Source organism: Falco peregrinus, chromosome 1 (genome assembly GCF_023634155.1).
Source record: "Falco peregrinus isolate bFalPer1 chromosome 1, bFalPer1.pri, whole genome shotgun sequence".
In the NCBI taxonomy this organism is placed as follows: Eukaryota; Metazoa; Chordata; class Aves; order Falconiformes; family Falconidae; genus Falco; species Falco peregrinus.
This window is the reverse complement of record NC_073721.1, coordinates 87,311,820-87,327,414: the sequence shown is the minus strand read 5'-3', so window position 1 is coordinate 87,327,414 and position 15,595 is coordinate 87,311,820. Positions and strand designations below refer to the sequence as shown.

The 15,595-nt window shown below is 41.0% G+C and overlaps 1 protein-coding gene across 1 annotated transcript in view; it reads right to left on the bottom strand.

Annotated features, from left to right (window-relative positions):
- Positions 1-411: 411 nt before the first annotated feature.
- Positions 412-15,595, bottom strand: part of KCNK13 (potassium two pore domain channel subfamily K member 13) — an 81,603-nt gene continuing 66,419 nt past the window's right edge. The window contains exon 2 of the mRNA XM_055812786.1: positions 412-15,078. Coding sequence (XP_055668761.1) covers positions 14,186-15,078 — 893 coding nt within the window. The 3' untranslated portion in view covers positions 412-14,185. The remainder of the gene's footprint in view (positions 15,079-15,595) is intronic.

Sequence of the window (15,595 nt, the reverse complement as noted above, 5' to 3'; positions counted from 1 at the left end):
TTGGCATTTTATTCCAATTCAATCCTTTTTAATGCTTTCAGTGAAGATAACCAGAAGGGTCCCAATATTTATCTGTTCTGTTCCTTTTATTCTGCAAGTGGTCATTCTGCTGGCCACCCTGGGACTTGAGTTAGACGTGTGAGCCTTGCTCCTGTTGTACCTGCACACAAGGGAACAGTTGCCCTCCTGAGCACCTGGTGAAGCTCATGCTGAAGGACTGGCTTTTCTCAGTCACGCCCTGTGCCCCTTGGGTTCCCTCTTCTCTCCAGCCATGGTGTAAGCAAGACTCACAATTATTTCATGATTCATCTGCAACTAGTCCTGACTTTTTGTTTTCCTATGTGTGTGCCTCAGAAGTAAGCATTTGGGGACCTCTAATTTGGATTTTTTTAATTGCTTTTCCTTGAGCTTTTTTTTTTATTTTTTACTTTTACTAATCATCTTGTTGTCAAGCTATTACAATAAAACCAGGATGAGGACATCTAATCTATATAGTACAATAACACATCTTAATACGGTTTAACATGCTACTTCTTTTTCACTTGCTTTGTACCTTGAGCAGATGTCATCATTGAGCTGCCTTTGGAGATACAGGCAGTAGCTTTTTTACTTGCTTCTATAAATATTGCTTAGAACCCATCTCGTGCACTTTAATGTTTTCTCTTTAAAATAGAATATACTCAAGTACTTTGTGGTATTACATCTGGTAATAACACAATGTTGCTGGAGTGCCTCAGAGTTATTTCTAGCTCTATGAATGTGAAGTATTATTCTTCAGGTTTTCCACTGTCCCTGAAATATTCTGATATTGTTCCTGGAATACCCTAGTTCTAATTAGTTATTAGAGCATTTGTGCTGGCAGTTGGACTAAGTCAGATGCAGATTCCTTTCCCCCATCACAATACCTATTTAGTATTAGAGCTGTGTCATGGCTACAGCCTCCTGCTCACAGTTTTTGATGGTAATGAGCTGGTAACGCAACTGTTGGGACTCTTTGAAAGCATTTGAACCTCTTGGTTATTTTTGACCACATTTGATACAGGGGTAGAAATATGAAATATATTAAATTTCTACAAATTTTGTGAAGGTAATGCCTAGAAGAGAAGTGTGCCTGAGGGAAGGGCAGGGCAAGCTGCTACCTGGCCTGTTAGCAGCCTGCCCAGGCACTGCCAGCTTAGGATGAGCTGGCCAGGGAGCAGGGGGCAACACAGGAGACGGGTATTAAACATGTGGAAAACAGGATAACATGGTGGGCTTGCTATGGCTACAGGAGGGAGCTGAGACTATCTGAATATTTGATATCCAGTGGAGTATTGGATTAGGGTGTCATTGGGAATAGAAGGAAAGGGGCTGGATTTGTTTGCTAATGATATAGGGAATACGAGGATGTTACAGTCTTTACAGGGAACAAGTATGGGTGACATAAATTTGTATGACACAGGCATTATTAGTTCTGCTGCTCACTTAAAAAACTTGTTTATGGTGATCTTTAATAGCTATATTAGTGGAGAGGCTTTTAAAGTAAAGGAACACCTGAGCAGAATCTTACAATTTCATCCTTAAGCTCTTCCAAAACTGCCCATCCCTGTGAGCACCTGCCCCAGCAATGTGCAGGGGGTCAGGGCACTTGACCTGCTGGCTGGGCAGCGAAACCTCCATCGGAGGCCGGGCAGCCAGCTGAGGTGCAGCATTTTCTGCCACAGCAGTGCATGGACGCAGGGCTGCAGGTGGGTGCCCTGGAACGTGGTACCTGGGAGGTTACCTGGCTGGCAAGCCCGCTCCCTGGGAAAATCACCGCTGGATAACTGTGAAAACAAACAGCAAGAGTGGGGAAATCCCTTGCTACTGCAATCACAGCAGCCTTTGTGGTATGGGGCTGTGTGTACCTTCACCCCTGCAAGTCGCAGAGGGTCCCCAGCACAGTGAGTGGGAAGCAGGTGGTGGCTGTGTTCATGTCAAAGGTGTTTGGGGTGACATGACCACACTGTGCAGCAGGCTGGTGTTGGAAACATAGACACTGTTTTAAAGTCGCCCTTAGAACGTGACTGAAAATAACTCTAATTTCAGGTTCAGGCACCTAAATAATTTAGATCTTTTGGAGATTTTATTTGGGAGGAACCCAGTCTATGAAGATACTTCAGTCCTTCGGAAGAATACTCTGTTCCTGTAATAACAACTCAGACATGCTTTGATTATCACGTATCCTCCTGCTGCAGCTTACTACAGCACCAGAATTATCAGGATACTGCATGCAGCAGGCTCATTTGCTTACACACTTAAGGACAACTTCTGGAAAAAGCAGCCCTAAAAATCTCCCACACTACCGTCCACCTGAAAGGAGACCAGTGCTTCCCGTTTAAAAGTCCCAGCTTACATCTAGTCCTCATCAACATCCAATGTCACTTTTAGTGAGTTCTCCTCACTTTCTTCTCTGTGGTGCTGTTCTACACTGTCTCTGTTGTTTACTAATACTATTAACTTATATTTGCTCCCAGAGGCCCTGTGCTGTTCTGTGCTGGAAATTGCAGTTATGACTGTTGCCAAACAATTGTGATACAACTCCTCTCATGTTGCCAAACAGTTGTGATACAACTCCTCTCATGAGCCCATTCAAAGTTTATCAAAATCAAGAGAGTGATGTCTTTACTGTATTGACCTACTTCCCACAAAGCGGATTTTGTATATTTAATATATAACTCTCCAGAGTTCAGAAAGGGAGCAGCATGACTTCTCTCCAGCAAACCTTAGCTCAGACCAGCTTCCCTGCAAGGAAGATTTCCTTACAATGAGTATCTGATGGGAACACAAAGTACATTTTACACCTTTTTTGGTTTTTTTTGCTGTCAGACAAGCATTTGCCAGTGGACCATAAGCCAAGATGCCTTAGGCAAACAAATAATTAACTCCCTCACATTCAGCCTATTCATTATCAATCCACAAGGTTTGTTTTGGGGATTGAAGCAAGAAAGTTTCTGTGATATGCTGGTCACACAGCTCTATTCCTGCTCTCCTCCTGCTGTTTCAAAAAGATAATCAACAGCCTCACACATCAAGGGAAAATTGTTCTTGAAAAACCTTTCACTTTTAGCCACTCAGGATGAATATTTCTAGCATAATATCACCTAAAATAGGATTTGATGTACAAACTTAAATTAAAATTGAACTCATATTTATAGAATAATATTCCGTGGTGATGTTTGATTTTTTAAATGGATTTTAATCAGTAAAACAGAAATACATGACATGGAGGGAAAAACCCAACCCAAGTCCTACTGTGTTATTGCCAAAGTACTTTTGTATTTTTCAGACTGAATTCTTCCAGGTAGTCTTTCAAGTAGTTTCACCCACTTCTGTAGCTCTGGGAACACAATTTTTTTCTAAGATGTGACTGTAAAAGGACAGAGCAGGGGTTTATGCTGGAGGCTTGGCAAATCAATATTTACTTTTGTTTGATTTTAAATTTTAACTATTCATTCCCCTACTAAACACTTGTGCAAATTCATTCAGGGATCTGAAAGCTATTTCTGGCTCATATTTCACAACCTGGAATAAAAATATTGCAACTGCAGCTTACTGTCATTTACATTTGATGAAACTAGCATGAGATGAGTGCAAAATTGATTGGGAAACATTATTTGAACAGCAGCATTTGCAGAGTGATAGTTTAGTTTCAAACTGGAGGAAGGTATCTGCTGGGTTTTGCAAAACTTTCCCTGGGTCAATATTTTTATTAATAACTTGGATGATGGAATAGAGAACACAATTTTTAAGTCTGAAGATGATCTCAGACAGTCATATATAGAGGAATGAAGCTGGGTTTATTAATATTGATAACATAAAGCTGTGGGCTGGCTTTAGGGGTGGTGGGTTGGCTGATGTAGATAAGGTGCTGCTGTGGCTGGTTCTGTTCAGTGGTGGGGCAGCCAATGAAGAGAGAGAAGCTGAGGAAGAGAGAGGAGGAAGAAGCAGAGAGAAGAGAAAGAACATGTACCCTGGATGAGAAGAGACTAGGAGAAGGCAGCAGAGGGGCTGGCATAAAGAGTATGCTGGTATGAGATGGTAAAAGACCTTATTGCAGCTGGCTAGCTTTGAGAGTGCTGTGACAGTCAGGGCTGTCAAAGATGCTGAGGACTAGAATTCAAACCCAAATGGCTATGGAAAAGTGATCTGAAAAACTAGAAGCAATTCAACAATAATGTAAGATGGTACACAGGAATAATCACCTATGTAGACTAGAGGCACTACAGTGTAGGTAACAGTTTTGCCAAAAATAATTTGATGCTAATAGCATATGACAAATTGAAGATCAATCAACAGTACTTTAAAATAGCAAGCAACAGCCCAGAACCTAAATGAACAGGTTGTTGTAAGAAAGATGTGGAAAATAATCATGCTGCTCCATGTTCCGTTAATAAAATATTTTCTGAGTCACTGTATCTGATTTTGAGCACCGTATGTCAAAGGGGAAAAAAGTGGATCTAGCAGATAGTCTGGAGTACAGTAGAGCAACTATAGGAGATGTCACACGTGGAAGGGGATTTTTGTAGTCAGACATAGTGAAGACTGAATGGAGATATTGTGAAAAATCACTTCTTTTGGAAAAGGAAGGGAATATTCTAATCTCCGTATTCAGCATGGCTAGAATGCAACCGATGCACTTTGGCTGTAGCTAGGGAAAGTGAAATTAAGCATTTAGAAATTTTTTTTTTAAAAAAATTTGCAATAGGTTGCCTGGGACAACTGTAGAATCTCTAACACTGGAAATGCATGAAAAGCACAACAAAGTTCTCTGATTTCTTGTTGTCATGAACTGTGGTCTGTGGATACTACTTGCTGTTGCACAGATCCGTGCATGGTGTCAAACATGGACCAAATCTTTTGCAGATAAGGTGACACATTTCTGTAGTTTCAGTGGTTTAAGCACAGGGCATCCAAGGAAGGTAACAGAGCTCAGGGTAGGGACTGAGCTATAAATAAAAAAGTTAAAATCTTGGCAGATTAAAGAGATCTTTTTTTTAGTGATGCTAAAGTATCGCAACACTCACTGTTCTCCCTTGGGATCTGTGCTGCATGTCTGAGGAGGTGTAAGCTCTCTTTGACACCTTCTCGGCTGACAGGATATTCAGAACATCATTCTCTTTGTGCATCTCACTGTTTTTCCCTCCTGACCTGTTTTGTGTGGCTTTTCTTGTATCTGACAGGTTGCGAGCCTGCTTCTCAGACTTTTTCTCAGGTGAGGTGCTAACATTTATGAAAACTTCCAGGATGTCAATTCTGTGTGAGACTTCTCCCCCTTTGGCATTTTTTTTTTTAAATTGGTCCATGTTTAAAACAGAGCGGAGGCACACAGACACATATGCACAGTCTGATCACATGCAATTTGTTTCCATGAGGTTTCACGCAAAAATGCTTTAAGAACATCTTATTACTGCCTCTGGTACTGGTGCAAGAAATTGCACTCAAATGCCAGTGAAGTCATGGCTGAGAAGATGATGAGATGAAAGTCTTTAGCCTCTATGCCATGGTTGTGTTTTATAGCAGCCATGAAGATTAGTCCTCAGGGAAGAAAGTTAAAGTCAAGACTATTGCTTCCCTAATACGTGGGGAAGTCTGGAGTGTTACTGATTGTTGCTGTGCTCAATGAGCAACACAGACCCATTCATTTATTAAAATGTGGTAAGCCGAAAGTAATAATGACTCTACCAATCAACTCAGCCTCTACTGAAGGCATCATTCGATAGTATATAAGTGTGTGCAAATTGCAGGCCAAATGGATGTACAAAAAGAAGCAGAATATCCCTTCCAGCTGCCATGGCATCAAAGTGACTTCTGCTCCTCTCCATCCCAAGTACCTGCATGTGATACTTGTATTCCAACTCCCTAAAAACTGTCTTACTACTCTCAGTGAAAGCAGGAATGAAAAATAATAAAAACACATCTTTATGATTACATTTAATGGATGAGGTAGGGCTCTGAATCTACATTGAATAAAGAGGTGTTTGTTTTATGACAATCTTTTTTTGACAATGAGTCCACTTCCAAGTGCAATGTTCAACAGAGGCAAACCCCATCGTATATTTGGCTGGGAGAAGGATTTGATGAACTGACAGAAAGATGAAGGGGGGGGGGGGGGGGGGGGAAGAAGGCAAGAGGTTCTTGCAGGTGTGGACTGAGGGAAGAAAGTTGAGGGAAAGAACAAGGTGATACAGGCAGTAAGCACAGAGCGAGACCTGTCCTTGCAGAACTGAAGGAAGTTTCAGGGAAAATGAGAAATTTGTCAGAGTTCTCCAGCTGAGGAAATGAGTGACTACTAAACAATTCTTAGATATAATAATCTGGATACTTTCAATTATAAGTAAGTCTTCCTTATAAGTAGATTATTATTTTGTAGACCAAATAATGGTCCCTGGGTAATAAGCTGGTGCAGAACTCAGTATTGCATGAGTAGAAATAGTATTTGCACAGCTGGAGGTAAAAGCAAAGCTAAAGGCTAATCAACATTTCTTTGGATTATTTTGTAAAGTGAAATTAATTCTTGTGAAAAATGTCAGATAAAGAGCCCAGTAGCAAAGTCTCCATTGATTTCAGTGGAGAAGAATCAGTTCCTGAGCCAAGAACGGAGCAAAATCCAACATGCAGAGCTAAGCCAAGATGCCATGGCTTTCTTGCCAAAGGGTAATACCCTGCCTAGAAGCCTGGGGCTGATAGACTAACTGGCCTTTTCATATAGTGCCATCTGTAATAACACCACCAACCATAATGATATCTAAGGATCAAAATACCCATCTGCTATGTATTAGGCTGAGAAAAGCAGCTGCCTAGATGCTATTTACAAAGAAATGTGTAAGCTAAGTATTTGCCCAAATGCAATAGCTGCAGAGGAAAGGCATTTTCTCTTGGTATGGGGGGCTGGCCAGTATTTCATGAGAGAAGGGCACTCCCAGCACACCGCAAGAGTGCTACACACAGCAGCAGCAGCACCCAGCAAATTACAGATATTTGCACTCATGGGCAGGAACTAGCTGGACCTGCTTTGGAAAATGGTTTGGAGACTAGATGGCATCCAGAGGCCTCTTCCAGAGTAAATTATTCTGTGAATTTCTGAACTGGTGGTTCTGGAAAGCATTATCTCTTGTTTACTTCTGGCCCGGTACACTAGATGCAGACAATACGACGCCCAGAGGTTAATAGCCAGCAATTGCTGCTGCAGCAGCAGTATGGACTTTACTGGTCACACAGCATCTCCCTGACCATTGCAGAGATGACAGCAATGGTGATTCCAGTCTTTTTAAGTCTAACAGACTTAGCACAATACCCACTATTCAGACCATCAGCTCATTTCTAGCATGTAGAACAGATGAACAAATGCAACTTTAAGGTTCTTTGATTGTATTTGTTCATCAGTGACCTGGATGAAGGGACTGAGGGTACCCTCAGCCAGTTTGCTGATGACACAAACTGGGAAGAGTGGCTGATTCACCAGCAGGCTGCGCTGCCATTCAGCGAGACCTGGGCAGGCTGGAGAGCTGGGCAGAGAGGAACCCAATGAAGTTCAGGAAAGGCGAGTGCAGGGTCCTGCACCAAGGGAGGAACAATCCCACGCACCAGTACAGGCTGGGGGCTGGCCTGCTGGAAGGCAGCTCTGCAGAGAAGGACCTGGAAGTGCTGGTGGACAGCAAGTTGTCCATGAGCCAGCAGTGTGCCCTGGTGGCCAAGAAGGCCAGTGGGATCCTGGGGGGCATTAGGAGGAGCGTGGCCAGCAGGTCGAGGGAGGTGATCCTCCCCCCTCTATTCTGCCCTGGTGAGGCCACACCTGGAGTGCTGTGTCCAGTGCTGGGCTCCCCAGTTCCAGAGAGATGGCAAAGTACTGGGGAGGGTCCAGTGGAGGGCTATGAAGATGACTTGGGGACTGGAGCATCTCCCTTGTGAGGAAAGGCTGAGAGAGCTGGGCCTCTTTAGCCTGGAGAAGAGAACACTGAGAGGGATCTTATCAGTGTCTACAAACATCTTAAGGGTGGGTGCCAAGAGGATGGGGCCAGGCTCTTTTCAGTGGTGCCCAGTGACAGGACAAGGGGCAATGGGCACAAACTGCAACACAAGAAGTTTCATCTCAGTGTGAGGAAGAACTTTACTCTGAGGGTGCCAGAGCACCGCAACAGGCTGCCCAGAGCAGTTGTGGAGCCTCCTTCTCTGGAGACTTTACAAACCCACCTGGATGCGATCCTGTGCAACCAGCTCTGGGTGAACCTGCTTTAGCAGGAGGTTGAACTAGATGATCTCCAGAGGTCCCTTCCAACCCCAGCCATTCTGTGATTCTAACGGTTGGACTTGATGATTTTAAAGGTCTTTTCTAATTAAATGATTTTATGATTCTGCAATTTGAACTGTGACTATTCACTAATAAGACCAAACCACTTCAATGAGCTGGATGCAAACCTAGTTAGCAAAAAAAGGAGGATTTCTGCAGCCTCAAGCAGTACATGTAAAGGTTATGTAAGGTTATTTTCATTTTTATTCATGTGCATCTTTTTCTTCTAAAGGTATCAAAAAGCAAGGTTATGTTTTCTCAGGTAAGACCACAAACAGAAAACACTGACAGTGTTCTAATGCTTTGAAAGGGGAAATAGATCTGAAAGATATTTAAAAAGATAATTGAAAATTAGGTCATCTTTCCTCTCTCTGGGAGCTTCTGCATGAACACCTAATAGAAAACCCATTTGGAATCCAGAAACTGGCACACTTGCTTGGAAAGGAAGCTCGTTGATTCTACTTTTATTTAAACTTTCCCTTTCTAAAAAGCTAAGTGACCTGAGGAAAAGGATATTTAATTTTAAACAAGTCTCTCAATTGTGCTCTCAAAATCTTTGCAAATTTATATTCTTTATTCTATTATCACAAATAATTTCAAATAATGAAAACGGAAGGCAAATATTAGAGTGGAACTGTAGAAAACCAAAATATACATTAATGTATCCATCCCAAAAGGTTGTCCTTACATTTACTAATGACTTTAAAAAGCTGCAGTGTTGGAGTTTTTCTCTGGTCTGACATGAAACAGCTTTATAAACATGGGCCATATCAAAAAGCTTCTGACTACTTGGACCTGAAGCGTCATTCTTTGTGTTCACACTGTGTTTCTCTTAAATCTAATAAAGAATAGGATTGTGTTAGTCCACCTTGATAAGAAATGGCTTTAATTTTCCTAGTGAAATGTGACCTTTTAAACGGTAAGCACAGAGTACTGTGTGGGCATTGTTGCCAAGATATGTTTGGAAGATAGGGAAGAGGGAAGGGATTGTATTCTTACTTCCTAGGTTAAGCAAAAAACTGCTGTGAAAGTTCTCAAATAGACAGATTGTACTCGTATATTTGGCAGTATTTTCTGCCCAGGGCAAAGACAACACTTGGTTCCACAGCTTGTAAATTAAATTGGAACAAAATAACTTTGCTAGTTCTTAAAGAGCGCAAGAAATTATGGTATTATCCAAATGTTAGCAACTGAAATCAAAACAACAAAAGATGCAAACTTTATTGATTGAAATGCTGACCCTTCTCTCAGCTAAGGCTTGCTGAGCTGCTGTTCCCAGAGTGGGGACATCAGTGGGTCATATCAAATGGCTCCATTTCCACAGCTGTTGGGAGAGGAGTCATCCAAACCACTTAATACCCTCCACCTCCTGAGGAACTTTATTCAAATATAATGTTAATCAGAAAGCTCTTTCCCCAACCTGATCTCTTTCTCTTGATTAATTCCATCTGAGAAATGAAGCTAGTTTGGTTTTCATGTCCAGCCCAACCTTCTCTTTTTTATTCAATTTGTAAATGTGTCAAATATAATTAAAACTGGCAGAGGCCAAGATTAAGTCAAACAAACTGTAAACATTGCTTGTGCTATTTGGTTGATGCAAAGAGTTTACCATAAAAGGCTTTTAAATAAATGAATTCAGCTATTACTGTCCGGCAGCACTGAAACCTTGCTGCAAGTGTTTGAACTTTTCAGGGACACTGTCAGGTCAGCTTAAATTCAAAACCTAATACACAGTCGGGACTCTGAAATTGCCTAAGGGAATTAGGTACTTGGTTTCTACTGAAAGTCAAGGTGAATTGAATTTCAGCAGGAATTAGATGCCTTCAAAAAGCCTGTTCGTGTCCTTGTAAAGAGAGGACCGTGTCCTTCATGGAGATGAATGTAGCTTTCTTTACAGCTACATAGCCAGCAAAGCATCTGCAAAACCTGACTAGCCAGAAAACCCTAAGGACTACCTTTACTCATTTGATGGTATTTTGGTTAGCACTAAATATTTCCTTTCAATGTGCAATAATTGTTTTGTACAATAATAATATTATTAAGGTGTGGCATAACTATAAGCCCAACTTCCAGATTACTCCATTAAGGACTTTCAGTTTCAGTCTGCCAGGCTGCAACTTGCAGTTTAACCCACTGATTTTAGTGGTACTCCTGACCTGTTAAGTGCAGATTCAGAGCATCAGTACATCCAGGGTTTTCCTTAAAACATTTTTTCAATAAAAACCCCATACCCATATCTCATTAGCCATCATGCAAATTCATAGCAGGCAATAGGGAAACTCAGTACTTTTGAAAAAAGGCTTCTGTCTTGTTGAGTGAGATTTTAGTGCTAAGCAATACAGCATTAAAATTTAGATTGCACAGCTTTGAAAATAGATCCCTGGCTATTTGACACCATTTCCTTTAATTCCTGATCACTACTTTAAAAAGTAATGCAAGAAATGTGATGTTGTCTGTATTTTTATTGTAACTAACATGATGCTAAATTATGAAGTGAGCTTTTTGGGATTTCTCTGTCCAATGCCTTTAACAAAACCCACTGTAGTAGCACCATTGGACTGGAGTCAGAATGTCTCTTTCCAATCTTAAATGTCTTCTTATTTATCTCCAGATGTTCTCTACGAATTCTAATGGTCTCCTAGGTAAAGCCACCTCACTCAGCATTCAGTGTGGCTGCTACAGAGGGAACTCAATGACAAAGTCAGAGGTCTTCTGGGGACAGGATGACACCATAATACAAGATGGCACAGTCACAGAATGTACTGGTCCATCTCTGGAATAGCAATTCACATCTGAATAGAGACGATGAGATGAAATTAGTGCACTTATTCCCTCTTTATCTTCAGTGGACATGAAATCAGACCACTGCAGAGAGATTTACAACTGGCAGACTCGGGTCATGGGGAAGCCAGTGCTTGAGATCAGGACTGATCAATGAAGGCAGAGCTAGCAAACACCAAAGGTCTCATACAGCCTTGCCCAATCTATTTGATCAAGACTACATATTAGTCCCTTGATTTCATAACCACAGATGTTTTCAGATCTGTTGAAAATAGGTGATAAAAGATTCCTCTGTGGTGACGAATAACTGAGGCTTGGTATCACAAAGAATGGAAAGGAGCAACGTAACTTCCTTATGTCTTGGGAGCAGCTGAAATCGTCTGAAGACTGTCCTAATGATTTGCTACTAGAATGTGTCATATTCTATAAGTTAAATAATCCCTGTTGAATTGACTATACAGGATGTTTATCTCTTTCCCTCAATGTATACGATTTTCTCTCCTTCTATTTGCTTTCTCACCTTTTTGCTATGAATTTTGCTCTGTGTTTAGACTTCCAGAACCAAATTTTGAAAGCTAATTACATATGGAAGGATTTGAGTGAAAATCCTATATGGAAGCCAAATCCTTCATTAACAATGATACAGAACTATATAATAAAGAAACTTGCATGTTTTGTTTGTTTGTCTAAAATGAAAATGTGTATTGCCTCAATCATCTGGAAAAGGTAGCAGTGTTGAGTAACTTCTGCCTTTAGCGGTCAGCAGAATCTGATGATTATAACTTAAGAGTTAATGATCGGCATAAATGGAGAAGTTGCACTTTTCAAGACTGTGGCTGTTCTGCCTGGGATGAGAGCCCTGCTTAAGCAACAGGTAAAGTACTAAACAATTTCTGCTAGTTGGCAGCATGAGGAATACTTCTGTAACAAAGGTATCTTAGGTTTGCAGGCAGTGAACAAAGGTATTGCTGAATGAGTTTGGAAAGAAGGCTTCAGAGCGGTACTTTTTTTATATCCAAGTATTTTTATTCAGTGAGGTTGAGACAAGGTCTTGGGAGAAGAAAAAAGGTGTAACAATAGAATAGATCTTGGGTACTATAATATCACCTAAAATAACTTAGTGGCAATTTTTGCTAATACATAACCCCCCTCCTCAAAAAAACAAGTCAGACTGCTTTTCTCACCAAAGTTGGGGTTTGGGAGCCAATTCAGATTTTACACGGATGCAAATGTGAAGGGATGCTCTTAGGGGTATTCCACTGCTACACAGCTGAGTTGATATCAAAATCTGGACTAATGGCTTCAGCTTGAAGCTCTCCTTGTAAGGACGGACAGCAGGATTAGACTTTTAATCAGGACATTTTAGCTGTAATATGTCAAAAGAGCTTGCAATTCTTTTCACTAGTTAAGTAATATCTGGTTTTACTTTATCATATGAAAGGATTCCAAGAGGTATGTTTTTGTTTTCAAATTCATATATTGCTTAAAATAAGTACTAAAATGCTATTCTAAAGCATTTGGAACCTAAATAAAATAACTTTTTGGCCAGAATGAAGAACAAGGATATGATATTAGTTCCTAATACAATTAAGCTGAAGAGGCTGTCTCCATCGTTCCATATGAGAGAAATTAAGAACTGCATAATGGTGTTTTAAATTCCCTAAACCTGTAGTATTCTGCAATATTTTCTAGCTGTGAGAAAACACTTGGTCCTGAGGCACGCAGTATTCTTTTCAGGGGGAACTGGGTCAGGTCTTTCATGACCAGTTCTGCTTATTTACACCCTCATATACTGTTTAGCTTTAATGCATTGCATGGTTAAAGAAGAATCAGGAATCCAGTCCAGTCTTCCTTAAATTCTTGCCAGACTTTGTTAATTTAATCCCTCATTTCTCCAGTTACCTAATAGAACGGATGATCTCATGGTCATTAAAGATCAGCTCTTTTCCTGTTTTCATGCTCTTGTTATTATTCTTCTCATTGAAATCTCCTTTCTAGTCATAATGAACGCTTGGAGCATTTCATTGAGAAAAATGAGGAGTTAAATATTTTCTATGTCCCTAATCAAGACCCTGCCATTACCATCACTGAAAACCAGAAAAGCAGCTGAAGAAGGACAGAATTACATAAAAGGTAAAAAGGACACTGCCAAAGTGATTTTGTGATCACAGTAACTTATAATAATACATTGAATGTTGGCATGGCAATCTAATTGCGTACTAAAGATTGTTGTGTAAACTCAGTTACTACTTGCATTTCATAATGCTGATTTTCAATTGCTTCAGTCACAATTGAGCAAAATATGAACTGGAATTTGGAAGTTTCTGATTATTCTTGTGGAACAATTCATACAACTCATCAGTGTGGCAGTTTTCAATGTCATTTAATATTTTTGAAACAGAAAGCCACAGTGATTTAGTTCTAGAAGAAAAAGTAGCCTAGAAAAAAAAATCATTTGTTTTGCAAATGCAGAGAAGAAAACAAAAGTAGGATAAATTTTGACAGGGAAAATGAAGACTACATTAAATTCTAAAGGCCAAGGCCTCTTCTCACTCACATCACAAGAGCTCCAGAATAGTCCTACCAACTTTCATATTATTTTCCATTAAATTAGATCTACAATATCACAGAGAAAGGCTGATTCCTCTTTTGGTCTCAGGTAAGCTACTTTCAGAAAACAGGTATGACGAGAATAAGACAGAAAGCTCAGAACAATCTTTGAATTAAGAATGTGTTCAGTAGACACACTTGGTTTCTTCCCATAGCACAGATTTCTTATCCTGAAATCTGTATTTCACATAAATTGGGGAGAACAGGACATGGAAAATTGATCTGAAGGCTAAATTAGATTTCTTTTGCAATGATCTGCTTGAGGAACAGAAGGAAGGAGAAGAAGGAGGGCTGAGACTGTGCAATTCAAAGAGTAAAGACATTGACAGCCCCAAAAAAGTGTCAGAGGTCTTCCAGCAGGAGGTATGCCATTCATATCCATCCCACCCTCTTGTGACACTCTTTCCCTAGCTAATTCCACTTGATTCATGTTGTTTCTATGCTTGTTGAAATGGTTCACACTGTTTCACTATCACTGTAATTCTTTTACCTATCCACACTTGTCTCTGCCAGTCTGTTATTCATAATTGCTAGGGCTCCAACCCCACCAGAGAATCCATTTTGCTTTGAATTAGAGCTCATTTGCCTCGGATAGCCATTAGCAGTTTCCGACAGCTGTTTCTGCATGATGGCCAGTGAGACTTTATTGGAGGCCAGGAAGTCTTTCATGGAGATCATCTCGCCTGACAGCCGGCGTCCGTCTGTGTCACTCTCATTGACAACATCAGTCTCGATAGAGATGTTTCTCCGGCTGCGCACATTTCCCGGCATTACCACATTCCTCCGTGAACGAAATAATTTTCTTTGGCATCTGTGGCAGCACCTGCAGTCCAGCTTCTTTAATATCCAGTTTATGGATTGTTTGATGACAATAGAGATCACATTAAATAAGGAATAGATGCAGCACACCCCCATGAGTATGAAGACAAAATTGCCAAAGCGATAAAGACCTTGGCTCTCATAGTTGATGTTCTGGCTACTGACCAGATCACCGAAACCGATGGTGCTGAAGGCCACGAAGCAGAAGTAAAGTGAGTCAAAGTAACTCCACCCTTCTATCGGTGTGTACATTGCAGAGGCACAGCAGGAAATGATGAGTGATGCTACACATAAAATCAGCATGACATAGTACACGGAGGGCTTCCAGCCTGCCAGGCTGTCCACCTCAGATGTCCCTGAGCCCCGCCGGCTGTTGTGAGGGAGAACCCCTTTCCTCCTCAGCTGTCTTTCATGGCAGGACTTCATGACATAGGCTATGACAGTGATCAAGCGCTCCAGGAACAGGTTAAAGAACAAAATGGTCCCTGCACATCCTATAAGGCCGTAAAATATCAGAAAAATTTTGCCTCCAACGGTGGCTGGGGTGGTCATGCCAAACCCTGGAAGACAAAACAGAACAGTTGAAAAAAATAAACCTGTAGTTATCGTGTCAGGAGTTTTGTCACATGCAAGACCAACGAACTGGCAGCAAATCCCTGTAGTACAGCTCAGCTCTGGGAAAAAGCAGACACTCTCCACAGCTGTTACCCACTTGTGCTTGACTATGTCCCAGCACTATGGGGAAGGAAATTCATGTCAGCATCTCCTCCAGAATCAGAATGAAACAAAAAGCAGAAGAAAACACAGAAAAGTGTTTTCAAAGAAAACATTTAGTGGAGGTCTGAATTTTGGTCTGATTGCTAGGCTTACTGCATCCCTCTTTGTGCCTTGGATCACATCCAGGCTTTGATGTTATCACATCCACTTCCTTCTCTCTGGTGCTGTTCTGCACCATGGGTCTGACCCAGAGGTGGCCCTGGCCTTGCAGGGGTCCATTCCCACCATGTTTTTTTAATGCAAGGTGAAATTTTTCTGACCATCACTTAGCTCCTGCTGTAAGTGCAGGTGGCATATCAG